This window comes from Rana temporaria, chromosome 2 (assembly GCF_905171775.1).
Source record: "Rana temporaria chromosome 2, aRanTem1.1, whole genome shotgun sequence".
NCBI lineage: Eukaryota > Metazoa > Chordata > Amphibia > Anura > Ranidae > Rana > Rana temporaria.
In genome coordinates, this window is record NC_053490.1 from 241,139,760 (window position 1) to 241,154,688 (window position 14,929).

General features: G+C 41.1%; 1 protein-coding gene across 4 annotated transcripts in view; it reads right to left on the minus strand.

The window, feature by feature from the left end:
* Positions 1-7,556: 7,556 nt before the first annotated feature.
* The window catches only part of GTF2I (general transcription factor IIi), a 92,204-nt gene continuing 84,831 nt past the window's right edge, over positions 7,557-14,929 (minus strand). For all 4 annotated transcript variants that reach the window (XM_040336693.1, XM_040336694.1, XM_040336695.1 and 1 more), the window contains 3 exons: positions 14,789-14,830; positions 13,545-13,612; positions 7,557-7,992 (listed from right to left, as the gene is read on the minus strand). In XM_040336693.1, coding sequence (XP_040192627.1) covers positions 13,569-13,612; positions 14,789-14,830 — 86 coding nt within the window. In that variant the 3' untranslated portion in view covers positions 7,557-7,992; positions 13,545-13,568. The remainder of the gene's footprint in view (positions 7,993-13,544; positions 13,613-14,788; positions 14,831-14,929) is intronic.

Here is a 14,929-nt window from a genome sequence, read left to right on the forward strand (position 1 = left end):
TGGACAGACAGTGCTGTATTTCAGTGCTTGATGGGCATAGGTGTGCCGTGTGTGCAGCCTATTACATGAGGCATGCGCTTTTCTCTGCAGGAAACGCAGGCATGGCGGCCCATTCAAATGAATGGGCTGCTGTGCCTGCGCAAATGTGGGCCGCCAAAACACATACATGTGAACCAGCCAGGCCCAAAATAAGCCTATCAAGCAGTAATGCCATGTGCTCTGAGGCCTTACTCAGCCTGGACTGCAGGTCTGGTCTGTGATTTAAAGAGTTCCTCTATTTTACACATGGCATGGCATGGGGTCCCATGGTGCTAAAGCAGAATGGACAGACGGTGCTGTGACCCCATGCCATGCCATGTGTAAAATAGAGGAACTTTTTAAAAACACTGACCAGACCTGCAGTGAATCAAATATTATAAAGACTTTGGGCACACTCTACAGAAAACTTCTATTTACAATATAGATTAGCAAACAGTGACATACCTTGAGGAGCAGGACATGAAGAAGTCAGCCGCGGGAAGAGCAAACTGGGGATGTTATAATATCACATTCTAATTCACTTTTATATACAAGCAGCACCCAGTGGCAGGAAGGGAGAAGTGCACGTCTAAAAGGGAAGCCAGGGGTGCTGTACATTTTAAAACACTGGGAAGGGAAGCAGTACTGGGCACTGGCTGCGTGCCGCTGATGATTTTCAGCCTGATTTGTGGACAGCACAGGGGCTTAACGGGCGGCTCTGCTTTGGGCCCCCAACAGTGACAGGGCCCTGGGCAGCTGCCCCTGTTTGCCCTATGGTAAAGACGTCCCTGCTTATACAACTTCAAACCCGATCACAGGGGAAGAGAACTTCGACACTTCCAGTTTCAGTGCTGTCATTTCCTTCCCAGCATAGCCAAGGAAGCATCTGATAAAACATGATCTGTGTTTGAGCAGATGCTTTGAAGGGGAGACAATCAGAGGTCTCCCTCTCACTGCTGAAAGCTATCACAAGGGGCTTGTTTATCTCTTGTGATAGCAACAAATAAAACATAAAAAAGTAAAAGTACCCATGCCTCCATTCTCACACCAAATACACACATATAACGGTGCACCACACATGTGAGGTATCAGATTCAGAGTAATCATTCTAGCACCATAGCTCATGTTTAACTCCAAACTGATAACCTGTAAAAGCTTTTAAAATATTGCCTATGGATAATTTTAAGTCTTGACAAGTTTAGTATTTCTTTATTCATCACAACAAATGGTTAAAATAAATGGGAAAACCCTCTAGTTAAATGTTTGCTGTCTGCGCACCAATGGGGACATTTTCCAGAGCTGCACATCTCCACTGTTAGCAACCACTTCTATAGGTCGTCACATTAACCAGGGATTTTAAAGTGTAAGTTATATGATAGCTTCTTTTAAGCAATGAACATAATACTTCCTCTTCACTTTTCAGAAAAGAGAAGTGTGCTCATGCACAGTCCATCAAGGGCTTATTAGACTTTCTTCATCCAGTTTGCGCAATTTACTGATCCAAATAATGTCTGCAACTATCATGGTACGTGCAAATAAACACATATGATATGAATCACATGAATTCTTTCGGGGTTTTTTTCCTTCCTCTAAACGTTGAGCTGAAAATATGCCTGTAATCGTCCTAATGTGCATGGACACATAGGATAAGGATAGATTAGAGGAAGTGAATTTATTCTCTCTTGAGCAGTGGAGATTAAGGGGGGATATGATCAACATGTACAAAATATATAAGGGGTCCATATCGTGAACTTGGTGTTGTCATTAACAATGACTGTATATACATGAAAATTATACATATATGCCTTTTTGTTGTTTGTTTTTCCCTTAACAAGTTTCATTTATGTACATATATTTTATTACAGAATCTATACTTGCAAACCTTTTTTTCCCCTGAAGAAGACCTCAATTGCTACAAAGGTCGAAACGTGTCAGTTTTGCACATAAATTTATTATCACAATGTCATATGAATTCATATTGGTTGTATTTATATATGCATAAGCTTTTATCAATGTTTTTGGAGCTCATGTCCTGATTCCCATCAGTTGTTTTTTTCTACTTTATATGTTTTTCTATCCAATAAACTTTATACTTTTTTACAATTTCTATTTAATTTATTTCTACTCATTGCTGCAACTCAAAGCCCCAGGGGTATTTTTTCCTTTTTCCAAACAAGCAAATATATTGCTTTTTGACAAGAAGTACAACTTGAAAATATAAAAAGCCCACAACACTGTAAACTCTATTGGCTGTAATTTTAGTCTAAAATTAACACTGCTCCGGGGGCGTGGCTGGGATGTGAGCGAGCAAGGATGTGTTTAGCAGAGGCTCCCAGTATCCTATGCTTTTCTCCTGGCCTTAGGGGATTTATATTCATTATCCTGCTCAGCAAACTGCTCCATCCATCTTGGGGACCTGGCTCCTTGCTGCCTATGCCTTCTAAGCAATACCCGGCTCGTAAGCAAGCCTCCAGCTGGCCCCTGGCTACACAAGGCATGGCCATCTTGCCTCCACGTCTTAACCCGACCCCCAGTAGCAGTGCAGACTGTGCAGGAGCCATGTTTTTTGAGGCAAGAGAGGGATCTGCAAAGCCTCCTGCCGCTGCACCACCAGAGGAATCTCCTACCTCAGCTATCCTGGCAGTGATTGAGGCAAGTAAAACTTCCCTTGTGACTAATATAAACTCTCTGGTGCTGGTGTGAGGGCTTATCATGGCAGAACCTGGACAAAAATCAATGGTCACCCGGTCACCACCGAGACACACATTTCTAATGTGTAGGATACAACCTCCTCGCATATCCGCACCGTCTGAGCTGCAGTGTATGGCAACACTCCTAAAGGCACGCTCGGAGGATGCCAAAAATAGACTGTCACAATAACGTAAGAGTCTTAGGCCTCCCAGAAGGAGCTGAGGGTGATCATCTTGCCTTCTTTGCAGAATCTTTCTGCATTTACAACAGGTTCCTCTGTCGTACCCAGTGAAAAGAGTGCTCAGGGTCCCCACTGACACCAGGACCCCAGGCACCCATCCTTGTCTTTTCCTGCTCTGGTTCCTAAACTTCCGAGACAGGGATCTTATTTTGGCTGAGACTCCAAAACCACAAAATCTGCATTATGAAAATGCTGTGCTGCACTTCTTCCCTGATTTCTCCCCAGAGCTGCAGAAGCACAGGAGATCCTTTGTGGAGTAAAAGAGTGGACTTTGGGCGGGGGAGACCTCCAATATAGCATGCTATACCCCAGCAAGTCCAGCATAATAGTGCCAGTCAATATTCTGACACCCCTGCCTCGGCTGCAGACTGGTTGGACTCACTGCCCTGAATTGGTGGCCTGAAGCTTGTTCTGTGATGTGGTTGTTCACTAGTTGCTGATTTTACTTTGGACGCCTTCATGGATGCTTCCCCACCTATACATGGCTTTTGCCTCTGTTGTAAAGATACAAGGACATGTCTTCTCTAGGTTTACTCCCTCCTTTTGAGTGCTTGACACTCCTGTGTGTTTTTTTTTGGGCTATAAAGTCTCTCTGGGGTAGTTTGTATTTTATGTTGTCAGAGAAACAAGGATGAGGTGTGCTCATCCCAGGGAGCTTTGTACATGCTACCTATTCCCCAGCTTACAATGCCTTTTCCCTGACATGAATTGCTCAATCCCGGCCCTGTGTATGCTCCTCACAGTTTCTCCAACTGGAAATCTGCCTAAAAACTGCTGGACAAAAAAAAAAAAAAAAAAGGAGAACCTGCTCTCTTTTTTTCCCCCACTGGGAAAACCGCCAAACTCTTCCCCGTGGTTTTTGGCAGTTTTCCTATGTGAAAAACTGCGATGGCGCCCTTTACAAGTCTCATCTCTGCCAGAGATCAGCTCCTACATTATACATTTTTGCATCGCATTTATTTAACTCCTGCTAAGCTGGCTAGAATTTTTTGGCAATAGTTCATCCTCCTGCTGGCAATGCTCTGTCCCTGGCTCAGATTTTATGCACATTTTTTGGGACTGCTTAGCTATCCAGGTCTACTGGACACAAGTTCTTCAATGTATTATAATTAGATTGTAAGCTCTTCTGAGCAGGGCCCTCTTAATTCTCTTGTATTTTATTGTATTATAACTGTATTGTCTCCCTTTTAATATTGTAAAAGCGCTGCATAAACTGTTGGTGCTATATAAATCCTGTATAATAATAATAATAATGTATTCAATCTGTCACCACTTTTCCTCTCAGCCCTTCTGTGAGTACCTGTCTTTTGGGATTGGACAGTTTGGCCCCTACTAGAGCCATATGTACTCTGCTTGCCCTTCCTATTGTATTATGCAAGGAAGCTTATTATCCTTTCATGGAAAAAACCTGCTGCCCCAACTTTAACATCTTGGAAGGCTTTAGTTAACAGGGCTCTTAATCTATATAAAGAAATCTCCACAAACAGAGGAGTACCTCATAGTTTGACAAGGTGTGTAGGTTTGTGTGGGGGGGGGGGGGGGTATGGGTTGAACCACCCCTCACATTCTCCAATTAAATATACTTGTAAGTTATCAGATGCTTGACTGCTGGTCAACCTCTCTGTTATGTAATACGCTGTTTTACTGCAGTCCGATTATTAGAGATTTATATTACCTTCTACAGTGTATAAATATATGTGGTTTTAGCCACTTAAACCACATACATTATACAAAAGGTATTTAGCCCAGCATTCTCAGTCATGGACTATATTGGAATGTCAAATTATGTCTCTTTACAAAAGAGGAGCATTTTGCCACTAAGATGTTTTATTGAGGACATCTGTGATAGTAAATGAGTATTAAGGCCTATTTCCAGATTTCTTGTTGGTTTTGATAAGAGTAGAGAAGCATTGGAACTTCAGTTAATTGTTAGTGCTATGACCCCACTGGCAGCACATCCCCTCCTTTCCTGTGGGCTTTAAGAGGGAGTTGAGGCTGAGTCAAAATACTGGGTTTCAAAATAATCATAAGAAAATATCTAATGAAATCATGAAAAAAGAGGAAGTGTCAAATGTGAACAAAGGCCATACATTTATTTTCAGTCCTTCATCACAAATAGAGTGCTATTGATTCCTTTTATCAGTTACTTCCTGAAACCAAACATACTGAAGAAAAAATGACATGAAAATAAAAAATGCATGTATTAAAGGAGAAAATAAACAGAAATTAAGAAATGTTGTGAAGAGGGCATATTCACAGCAGTGCGTTGCAGTAACCTATAGGATCCTCAACACACAGTAACAGGCATTATGTGTTTTGGTGTTATGTAGTGCAAATGGCTCCCCAATACACCTTCCTGTGATGCACTATCATGTGGATCTCCATAGTGTGAATGGGCCGTCACCATTACACGTGCATCAATGTTAAACATACTTAATTGATGGATTGCTACATCTGAAACCAGTCTGAATGTCAGCTGAAATTTTACTAAATGACAATCAGAAATCAACAAAATGTGAATATTCAAGCCTGATAAAACAACATTTTTGAAATCCAGCTGGTTAATGCTTTACATTTTAGCATGCAATATGCTTTTTATCCATTTACAAAAAGACACAGGAACCACTCAGACAGCATTGCTGTCAAAAGATAACATATACTCTCAATGTTGTGCAATGTAAATTTAGGAATCGCCAACACTAGGCTTAAAAAGTTCAGATTATGGGCCTCGTGAAAAGAAAATCTTGAGAGATGAACGGTTTTTCTTGCCGATAGCAAGTAGTTTGTTTTACTCTTCATTTTTCATCTCTAGTAATGGTTAATAAAATGGATAATCTGAAAAGCATCATCCTTATAGACCTTGTCAGTCACAAGACCAAATCTAGTTCATTATTTTGCGTTCTTGCAGGAAATTACTTATGCTATACTAATAATATACGTAAACTAGTCATGAACAATAGCAATCATGGTAGAAAAACAAACACCCAGCATAGAAATGTGTTACTAAACAAAGATACAGAAGACATTGCAACACTTGTGTGTCATTTATAACCTCACAGATGTGGGCAGAATGTTTGGAACTGAATGTTTTTCTCGCTGTAAAATATAATATATTTGGTGAAGGGGTGGCAGGATTGGGGGATACAGCACCAAACCCATTTGTTAGGCGTTATAGTGCGTGTATCTCATTATCTGCAGGCGACTGCTTCTGATAAAAATCTTCTCTGCTGTGCCTCCTTCAAAGCTGCCACATGCTGCCCTGAGCATCTGTCTTCAGAAGCTATGAAGATTACCAGCAGCTATTGCTACTGATAAAAGTTGCACTGCTTGCCCCTCCCCTTTTGCTCTCATTGCCAATCACATAACTTTATTATTGTCCCACAGTGCACTGCATTCCCGTGGATGGGCAGGGGAAAGCCTGTCATTCAACTGCTCCTCCTCCTCCATTGGGCACTTGCAGCACGTTTGCCCTCTACGGAGTGTCCCATAATGCACTGCGAGTTTGCAGTGCATTGACGGCTGCCGATTGGCCAAAGCATGCACCTCGCCTGTATGCTTTGGCCAATCACAGCACAATGTCATGATTGCACAAAGGCAGGGTTCCTTTGGGCAATCATGGCTCAGGGGCTAAGTCCATGCCCCACACTATAGAAGGCTGTTTACACTGCGTAAACAGTCAGTTTAGAATATATAATACAGTGCAGGCAATGTAGAATATATAATACAGGGCAGTCAGTGTAGTGTGTATATATTACAGTGCAGAGTATAAAATACAGTAGGGGTTATTTACGTAAGGAAAATCCACTTTGCACTACAAGTGCACCTTTAAGTGCAGCCGCTGTAGATCTAAAGTGGACATGCAAGGAAAATAAAAAAGCAGCATTTTAGCTTGCACATGATTGGATGATAAAATCAGCAGAGCTTCCCCTCATATCTACAGCAAGTGCACTTGTAGTGCAAAGTGGATTTTCCTTTAGCAAATCAACCCGTGTATTGACGCGATTAAGGGGAACCCTATGACAGAATTAAGAAAAAAATGGCATGGGGGTCCCCCCCAAAATCTATATCAGGCCCCTTGTGTCTGGTATAACTTTTAAGGAGAACTCCATGCCTAAATTAAAAAAAAATAAAAAAAATGGCGTGGGGTCCCCACATCAAAATCCATACCAGACCCATATCCAAGCAAGCAACCTGGCAGGCCAGGAAAGGGGGGGGGGACTAGCAAGCACCCCCCCTCCTGAACCATACCAGGCCACTTGCCTTCAACTTGGGGAGGGTGCTTTGGGGTGCCCCCAAAACACATCGTCCCCATCTTGATGGGGACAAGGGCCTCTTCCCAACAATCCTGACCGGTGGTTGTTGGGTCTCCGGGGGGGAAGAAGAGGCAAGAGATCCTCCCCCCCTAAATCCCCTACTCATTCACCAAACAGTGTCAAAAAACAGTTTTTGACCTTTTTTTTTTCTTTAATAAAGCGTCTCGCCATGTAAATCCACTGTTAATCATGCCGCTTGACGGACCCAAAAAATTCAAACGCTCCACCTCCATGGGAGGCCTCCTGCTGACTTCTCTTCACATTGAAGATAAACCTCAAATAAAAATAATAGCAACTTTGCAAATATTTTTTTTTTATTTGAAGTAGTGTTGTACGATTACTGACTTCCAGCTGGGACCACAACTCGCATGATTACAAGGCCAGAGAACATGCAGTGTAATTCCGGTTAACCATTTTTCAGTAACTTCTTTCCCCGTCACACTTAAAATGAGTTCCTCTTCTGTCCCATCATAGTCTTCAATGTGCATTAGGAATTCAGTTATTTGGTAATGTACATATAGAGGGCTATGGCAGTTCTTCCAATACCCCAATTATTGTCCTAATTATTCGACATTACCATCTGTTCATCACAGACAAATTAACCAATTCATAGAACATTCAAGAAAAATTAGATGTTCTTTATGTAAAACATATAAAAAATGGTCCATATAGAAGGTACTTCTATGCTTTGAGTATAATACACATTCTTGTGGTTCTTACAGCATGTAGAAAAAAAAAAAAAAAAAAAAAAAAAAAAAAACACACAGGAAAAAAAATTAGAAATTTTTTAAATACACAGATTTTTTTAATCTTACAGTCTTAAGCTCAAGTAGTACAAAACATTTTCAATTTTCATTTTGGTTTGCATACTGTACATTGTATCATGCGTGTCAACTTAATGTTTACATTAGAGCAATATAAAAAAAAAATTAGTACATTTCTGCACACTTTTGCAGGTCGTATCCTGTTAAAAAAGATGCAAGTACAAAACACATAACTGTCGATCTGCTGTAAATCCAGGGCACTCTTAAATTCCTCTGACTTGAAAACACATTGCCTGTGTAAAACTGAAATACCAAGCAGAACAAAATTCTTCCCCAGGCTGCAGGTCACCTGCTGTATATTCTCCAAAGTGTATTCCATTCTTGATGTATTAGGCCCTCAGGTTTTATTTCTCAGCCTGCATTGGCGGATGATGCTTCTTATAGAGTTGCTTCTTATAGAGTTGGCACTTTTTCCCCATCCTGAGTTATAGTTCTGGGATTAGGCATGGTCTATTGAGGTTGAGTTGGGCCATTCTTTAGATTCCCAAACCGTTCCCATTTCTCATGTAAATATACTCTCATGGAATGTTAGATAGTCAAAGCAGTTTGCTTGTTTAAATTTGGAGTTAAAGGGGTAGATTCAGGTAAGAGATACGACGGCGTATCTCCAGATACGCCGTCGTATCTCTGAGTGTGCGGCGTCGTATCTATGCGCCTGATTCATAGAATCAGTTACGCAAAGATTTGACCAAGATCCGACCGGCGTAAGTCTTACGCCGTCGTATCTTAGTTGCAATTTTAGGCTGGCCGTTAGGTGGTGCTTCCGTATATTTACGCGTCGAATATGCAAATTAGGTAGGTACGCCGATTCAGAAACGTACGTTTGCCCGGCGCATTTTTTTTACGCCGTTTACGTTAGGCTTTTTCCGGCGTACAGTTACCCCTGCTATACGAGGCGCATCCTATGTTAAGTATGGACGTCGTTCCCGCGTTGTTTTGAAAATTTTACGTCGTTTGAGTAAGTCGTTCGCGAATAGGGCTGGACGTAATTTACGTTCACGTCGAAAGCAGACGATTTGCGGCGGAATTTCGAGCATGCGCACTGGGTTTTTTTCACGAACGTGGGGTCACAGTAAATTTAAATAAAACACGCCCACATTTGAATTACGCGGGCTTACGCCGGACCACATACGTTACGCCGCCGTAACATAGGGCGCAAGTTCTTTCTGGAATACGGAACTTGCGCCCTAAATTACAGCGGCGTAACGTATCTCAGATACGTTACGCCGCGCGGAGAGATACACCAATGTATCTGAATCCGGCCCAAAGTCTCTAACAGCCCACAAACCAAAGATTCTGTGTGTGCAGGAATGCTAAACTTATACTAGTGGTAGTTTATGCTCTCACATTCCCCCCATCACAGCCTCAATATTTAAAGATATTAGTGTTCATTTAACTACCCCCACTAATTGGATCACACTCTTCATGGGTGACTTTTCTTCTGTTTTAAACCCGAATCTAAATAAGACTCCTGACCTCTAAAAGGTGGAGTCTATGTGTTTTGATAATTGGTAGATGTGTGGCACTGGAAATTTCCTATAGCCAATGAATATTCCTGACAATCCAAACTTTACAGAGCCCTATCCAGGCCTAATTATACACTAGCTACGCCTGATTTATTACCCTAGGTACAGAATATCTCCTGCTTGACTCAAACCCCTCACCTTCTAAAACGGACTATAGCTCATAGAACATCTTTTGTACATGGCGGTTGAGCTATCTTTGATTCTCTACCGTAGACATTGCATGGAATGATCAAAAGGATATGAAGGATTATTGGGAAAAAAAACATGCACTCAAACCTCTTCTGGCTAGAGCTGGAAACTTGTAAGGCAGTTATTAGTGGCTCTTATATTCAACATAATGTAATGTATAGAACCTCCTGTCATTCTACCCTAGTATCTCTGGAAGCTAGAATGGAAGTGGCCTGTACAAAATATATAACAGACCCTTTTCCTGCTACCCAGTGTTCTTGCAGATGACCCTTAACATCTTCATGCTGCCAATGTGGCACAGGTAAAACAACTTCCGGTATATATGTCAGCACAGTGGGAATCTTGGAAAACCTTTCACCCTCTTGGTTTCATGATGTAATCAGTACTGCAGACAAGTTTACACAATTTAACTTCATACATACAGTATCTCACAAAAGTGAGTACACCCCTCACATTTTTGTAAAAAATGTATTCTGTCTTTTCATGTGAAGACACTGAAGAAATTACACTTTGCTACAATGTAAAGTAGTGAGTGTACAGTTTGTATAACAGTGTAAATTTACTGTCCCCTCAAAATGACTCAACACACAAGTCATTAATGTCTAAACTGCTGCCAACAAAAGTGAGTACACACCTAAGTGAAAATGTCCAAAGTGTCAATATTATGTGTGGCCACCATTATTTTCCAGCACTGCCTTAACCCCTCTTGGGCATGGAGTTCACCAGAGCTTCACAGGTTGCCACTGGAATCCTCTTCCACTCCTCCATGATGACATCACAGAGCTGGTGGATGTTAGAGACCTTGCGCTCCTCCACCTTCCGTTTGAGGATGCCCCAGAGATGCTCAATAAGGGTTTAGGTCTGAAGACGTTTGGCCAGTCCATCACCTTTAACCTCAGCTTCTTTAGCAAGACAGTGGTCGTCTTGGAGGCGTGTTTGGAGTCATTATGTGGGAATACTGACCTGTGGCTCAGTCTCCAAACAGTGGGATCATGCTTTGCTTCAGTATGTCACAGTACATGAACGGTAGCTCCCCAGTGCCGGCAACACTTATGCAGCCCAAGAACATGACACTCCTACCACCATGATTGACTGTAGGCAAGACACGCTTGTCTTTGTACTCCTCACCTGGTTGCTGCCACACACGCTTGACACCATCTGAACCAAATATGTTTATCTTGGTCTCATCAGACCACAATACATGGTTCCTGTAATTCATGTCCTTAGTCTGTTTGTCTTCAACAAATCGTTTGCAGGATTTCTTGTGCATCATCTTTAGAAGAGGCTTGCTTCTGGAACGACAGCCATGCAGACCAATTTGATGCAGTGTACGGTGTATGGTCTGAGCACTGGCAGGCCGACGCCCCACCCCTTCAACCTCTGCAGCAATGCTGGCAGCACTCATACATCTATTTCCCAAAGACAACCTCTGGATATGATACTGAGCACATGCACTCAACTTCTTTGGTCAGCCATGGTAAGGCCAGCTCTGAGTGAAACCTGTCCTGTTAAACTGCTGTATGGTCTTGGCCACTGTGCTGCAGCTCAGTTTCAGGGTCTTGGGGATCTTCTTATAGCCTAGGCCATCCTTAAGTAGAGCAACAATTATTTTATTCAGATCCATGTGGTGCCATGTTGAACTAATGAGTCACAAGACACCGGGGAGTAAAACTGGTTAATTGGGCCCAATTTGTACATTTTCACTTAGGGGTGTACTCACTTGTTGCCAGCGATTTAGACATTATTGGCTGTGTCTTGAGTTATTTTGAGGGGACAGCAAAATGTACCCTATTACACAAGCTGTACACCAAGTGCCGGTTCACACAGGGGCAACCTGACTTAAAGCGCAACTTTGCAAGGGCGATTTGGAGGCGACTTCAGCATCACTTTGAGCAACTTACAACGCGACTTGAAGTTGCCTCCAGGACAGGCAACTTTGGCTGTGGCCAATCACAGAATAATCAGCTCTGTGGGAGGGAGGGGTTTGCCTGGGTAAACTATTTTCTTTTCCTGTAAAGTTGCTTCAGTAAGATGGAGATCCGACTTTGGAGGCAACTTCCATTGAAATCTATGGGTACAAGTTGCCTAGAAGTCGCCTTGAAGTAGTACAGGAACCTTTTCTGAAGTCGGAGAAACGTCAGTAGTGTACATTAAGACAGTTCTCATTCACTTCAATGGAATTTATGTCCAGCAATTTGGGGCAACTTGAGGTCTGACAAGTCGGATCCCAAGTCGCTGTAGCGTGAACCGGCACTCACTACTTTACGTTGTAGCAAAGTGTAATTTCTTCAGTGTTGTCACATGAAAATATATGATAAAATATTTAGAAAAATGTAATGGGTGTAATCACTTTTGTGAAATACTGTAACCTTCTCTAAACTCCAGCTACTTTTCTTCGTACACGACTTGATCACATGCTTGTTGCCCCAGGTGCGGAGTTGATCTAGCGGATCATTGTACATGTTCTGGTCCTGCTCACAACTTACCACCTTCTGAAAAAATTTGTTTACTATAATGGAAACCCACCTGGGACTTTCAGGCCCCGAAGATCCCTGAAGCCTGTCTCTTGGGTATCCTAAACACTCCCCCCCCCCTCCCCATGTACGTATAGTCGCACTATGCTTTGACTCATTCTCTCAAGCCAGGAAGACTACTCTTCTAAACTGCAAAGATCCTACTCCTCCAACTCTACAATAACTATGTCATCAGGTTAATTTGGAACTTCCAAAATCTTAAGCTAATCTCTATTGTACTTTCTTCAGATTCTCTCTGCATGCCCATTTTAAAGCCATCAAAAATATTTATTTTATATATATTATATATATATATATATATACACACACACACACACACACACACACACACACATATATATACATACATACATACATACTAACAACAGATACAGAAAGGCACAGGGGAATCCAGTGACTATCTATAGACATGCAAAAATATGCAATTAGCCCTATCAATTTACCCAAGTTTAAGAATAGATCAACAATAAAAACAATTGTTATGCAGATTTAAAATTAGGAGCTTCACCATTGGATGACACAAAAACTACATTACAAGAGAACAAGATCAAGCTTTCTTTCAAAACACTTCATGCCTGAAGTCCTGTTTAAGCAGGAAAATGTGAACCAGTTATAACAGAAATTAAGTGACTTGTGTACCATGACTGCATACATAATATTGGCAATGTTCATTTTCTAGGAAAGGCTAGTTAGCGTGCATGTGTGTTTGTATGCATGTTTATGGAAAGATGCATGTCCTGTATTGTTTTCCTATAAGTGCTTTGTACGTGCAACATTCTTGTTTAAACACACCTTAATATATTACATTGTTTCTCATTTCCTTGCTTTTACCAAGTAAAAGAAAAGAGGAAGCCAAGGAACTGTGAGGTCAGGTCAAACAGGAAGTATATAAACTGTAACCTTCATTTCCGAATATCAACAGGTATTTTTCTATACCTTGTTATCTTAATAAAATAAGGGGACATGTGCATATATTGAAGAAATGTACTGGATATGTGTTGTTTTTTTGCCCAGACATACGTGAGTGAATAAATAAGTAATACGCATTCAGAATTATCCAGCATTGTGTAACCTGAGAAAAACACACATCCTAGTTCTTTTCTTTGTGCCGAGTATAATTCATTGGTTCATTCTGGCTTTTGAAACCGTTTCAGTATTTATAAAAAGCAAAATATATCTTTTGTATATAGAATCATAGTAAATATTACCTTAGAAATTTTAATGGTCCTGCTTTATGAGTCTGGTTCCTCCTTTATGTTTAATTCCTCTTGTGGTTCTAGCAACCAAAAGAAAATTAGTATACATATATCACTTACATATATTTACAACCAAAATAGAATTTCACTGATGAGTCATCAAACCATTTGCACTACAATTCCCAGACTCCTCTGGGGTACATGGAGCTGCAAGTCACGTCAGTGCACTTTGAGGATTCTGGGAATTGTAGTTTACATGCGTTTCTATGCATAGCGTTCATGTGAATGTTTTTAACCAGTTTTAAGCTAAATGTATACCGGATTTACAGTATGGGAAGTGGTCCTGTTTTGTCTTTTATGCCTGGCCTTGACTGAACGGGGAGACTTGTAAATTGACATCATTCCATGGTGCCTCATATTGATGAAAACATCACAGACTTCTCATTTGAGGGTCACAATCTCTCTCATAAGCCTCAGAGTGGTTTGGAGAGCACGAGTCGGTGTCTGTTTGCACTTCTTGTGAAATTTAGGAGGATGATCACACACATTTGTTTAAGAACTCACTGGTTGAAGTCACTCATGAATGATACTGTGAACCATTATGCAATAACTTTGATCTACCTCACGGTTTATTGGTATAGTGTATTCTATAGTTGGTGTGATGGCAGCTCAGTTATATTTTGTTCGGTCACTTTTAGCACAGCGATTTTTATTTTGAATAGAAAACACTTGTCTTCCGTGTGCCATAGCGGTGGCCGGCATTTATCCAGTACAGAAAGCAGCCAGTCACTGCACTGTGTGTGCCCTTAACCTGTAAACATTACACTATTCTGTAAAATAGACTACAAGTTCATCCTTTTGGAATGACTTATTTTCCAATAGCAACTTGAAAAATACCTTCTCTAGGCACTTCTGACTGGTTCTTGTTACAGTTTCCTTTAGGTAGCAAAACAGGATTCATAAGTTAAAAATGACTGCATCAAGTCTAATTTAGGGATGGAGAAAAAGAACAACTTCCCTCAAAAACATTTATCCAAAGCTCCTAGCTTGGGGTCTTTATAAAAAAAAATGCCTAAGCTTTTGTTATTGTGAACAGCACATGAGGCAGCCTGGAGCAGGAGTTTCTTCAGGAAGGGTGTTTCAGCCCTTCACTTGTTTTTACTTTATTTTTAGTTATGATTTCAGTAGAGGTCTGCATAAAGATATTATGATGGTTATGATGGCATTTTGAATCTGGTTTTGAAAGGTATAATTACTAGTTTCTGTAGAAGGCCAAGATTCACTCTCTTCCAGTGCTTCTGAAAGACACAAAGACAAATCAGCATTTAGAGATCTTTAAATAAATAGTGTACCTGTACCTTTTGTAATCTGCTCAGTGTTTTAATATTATGCCTAGG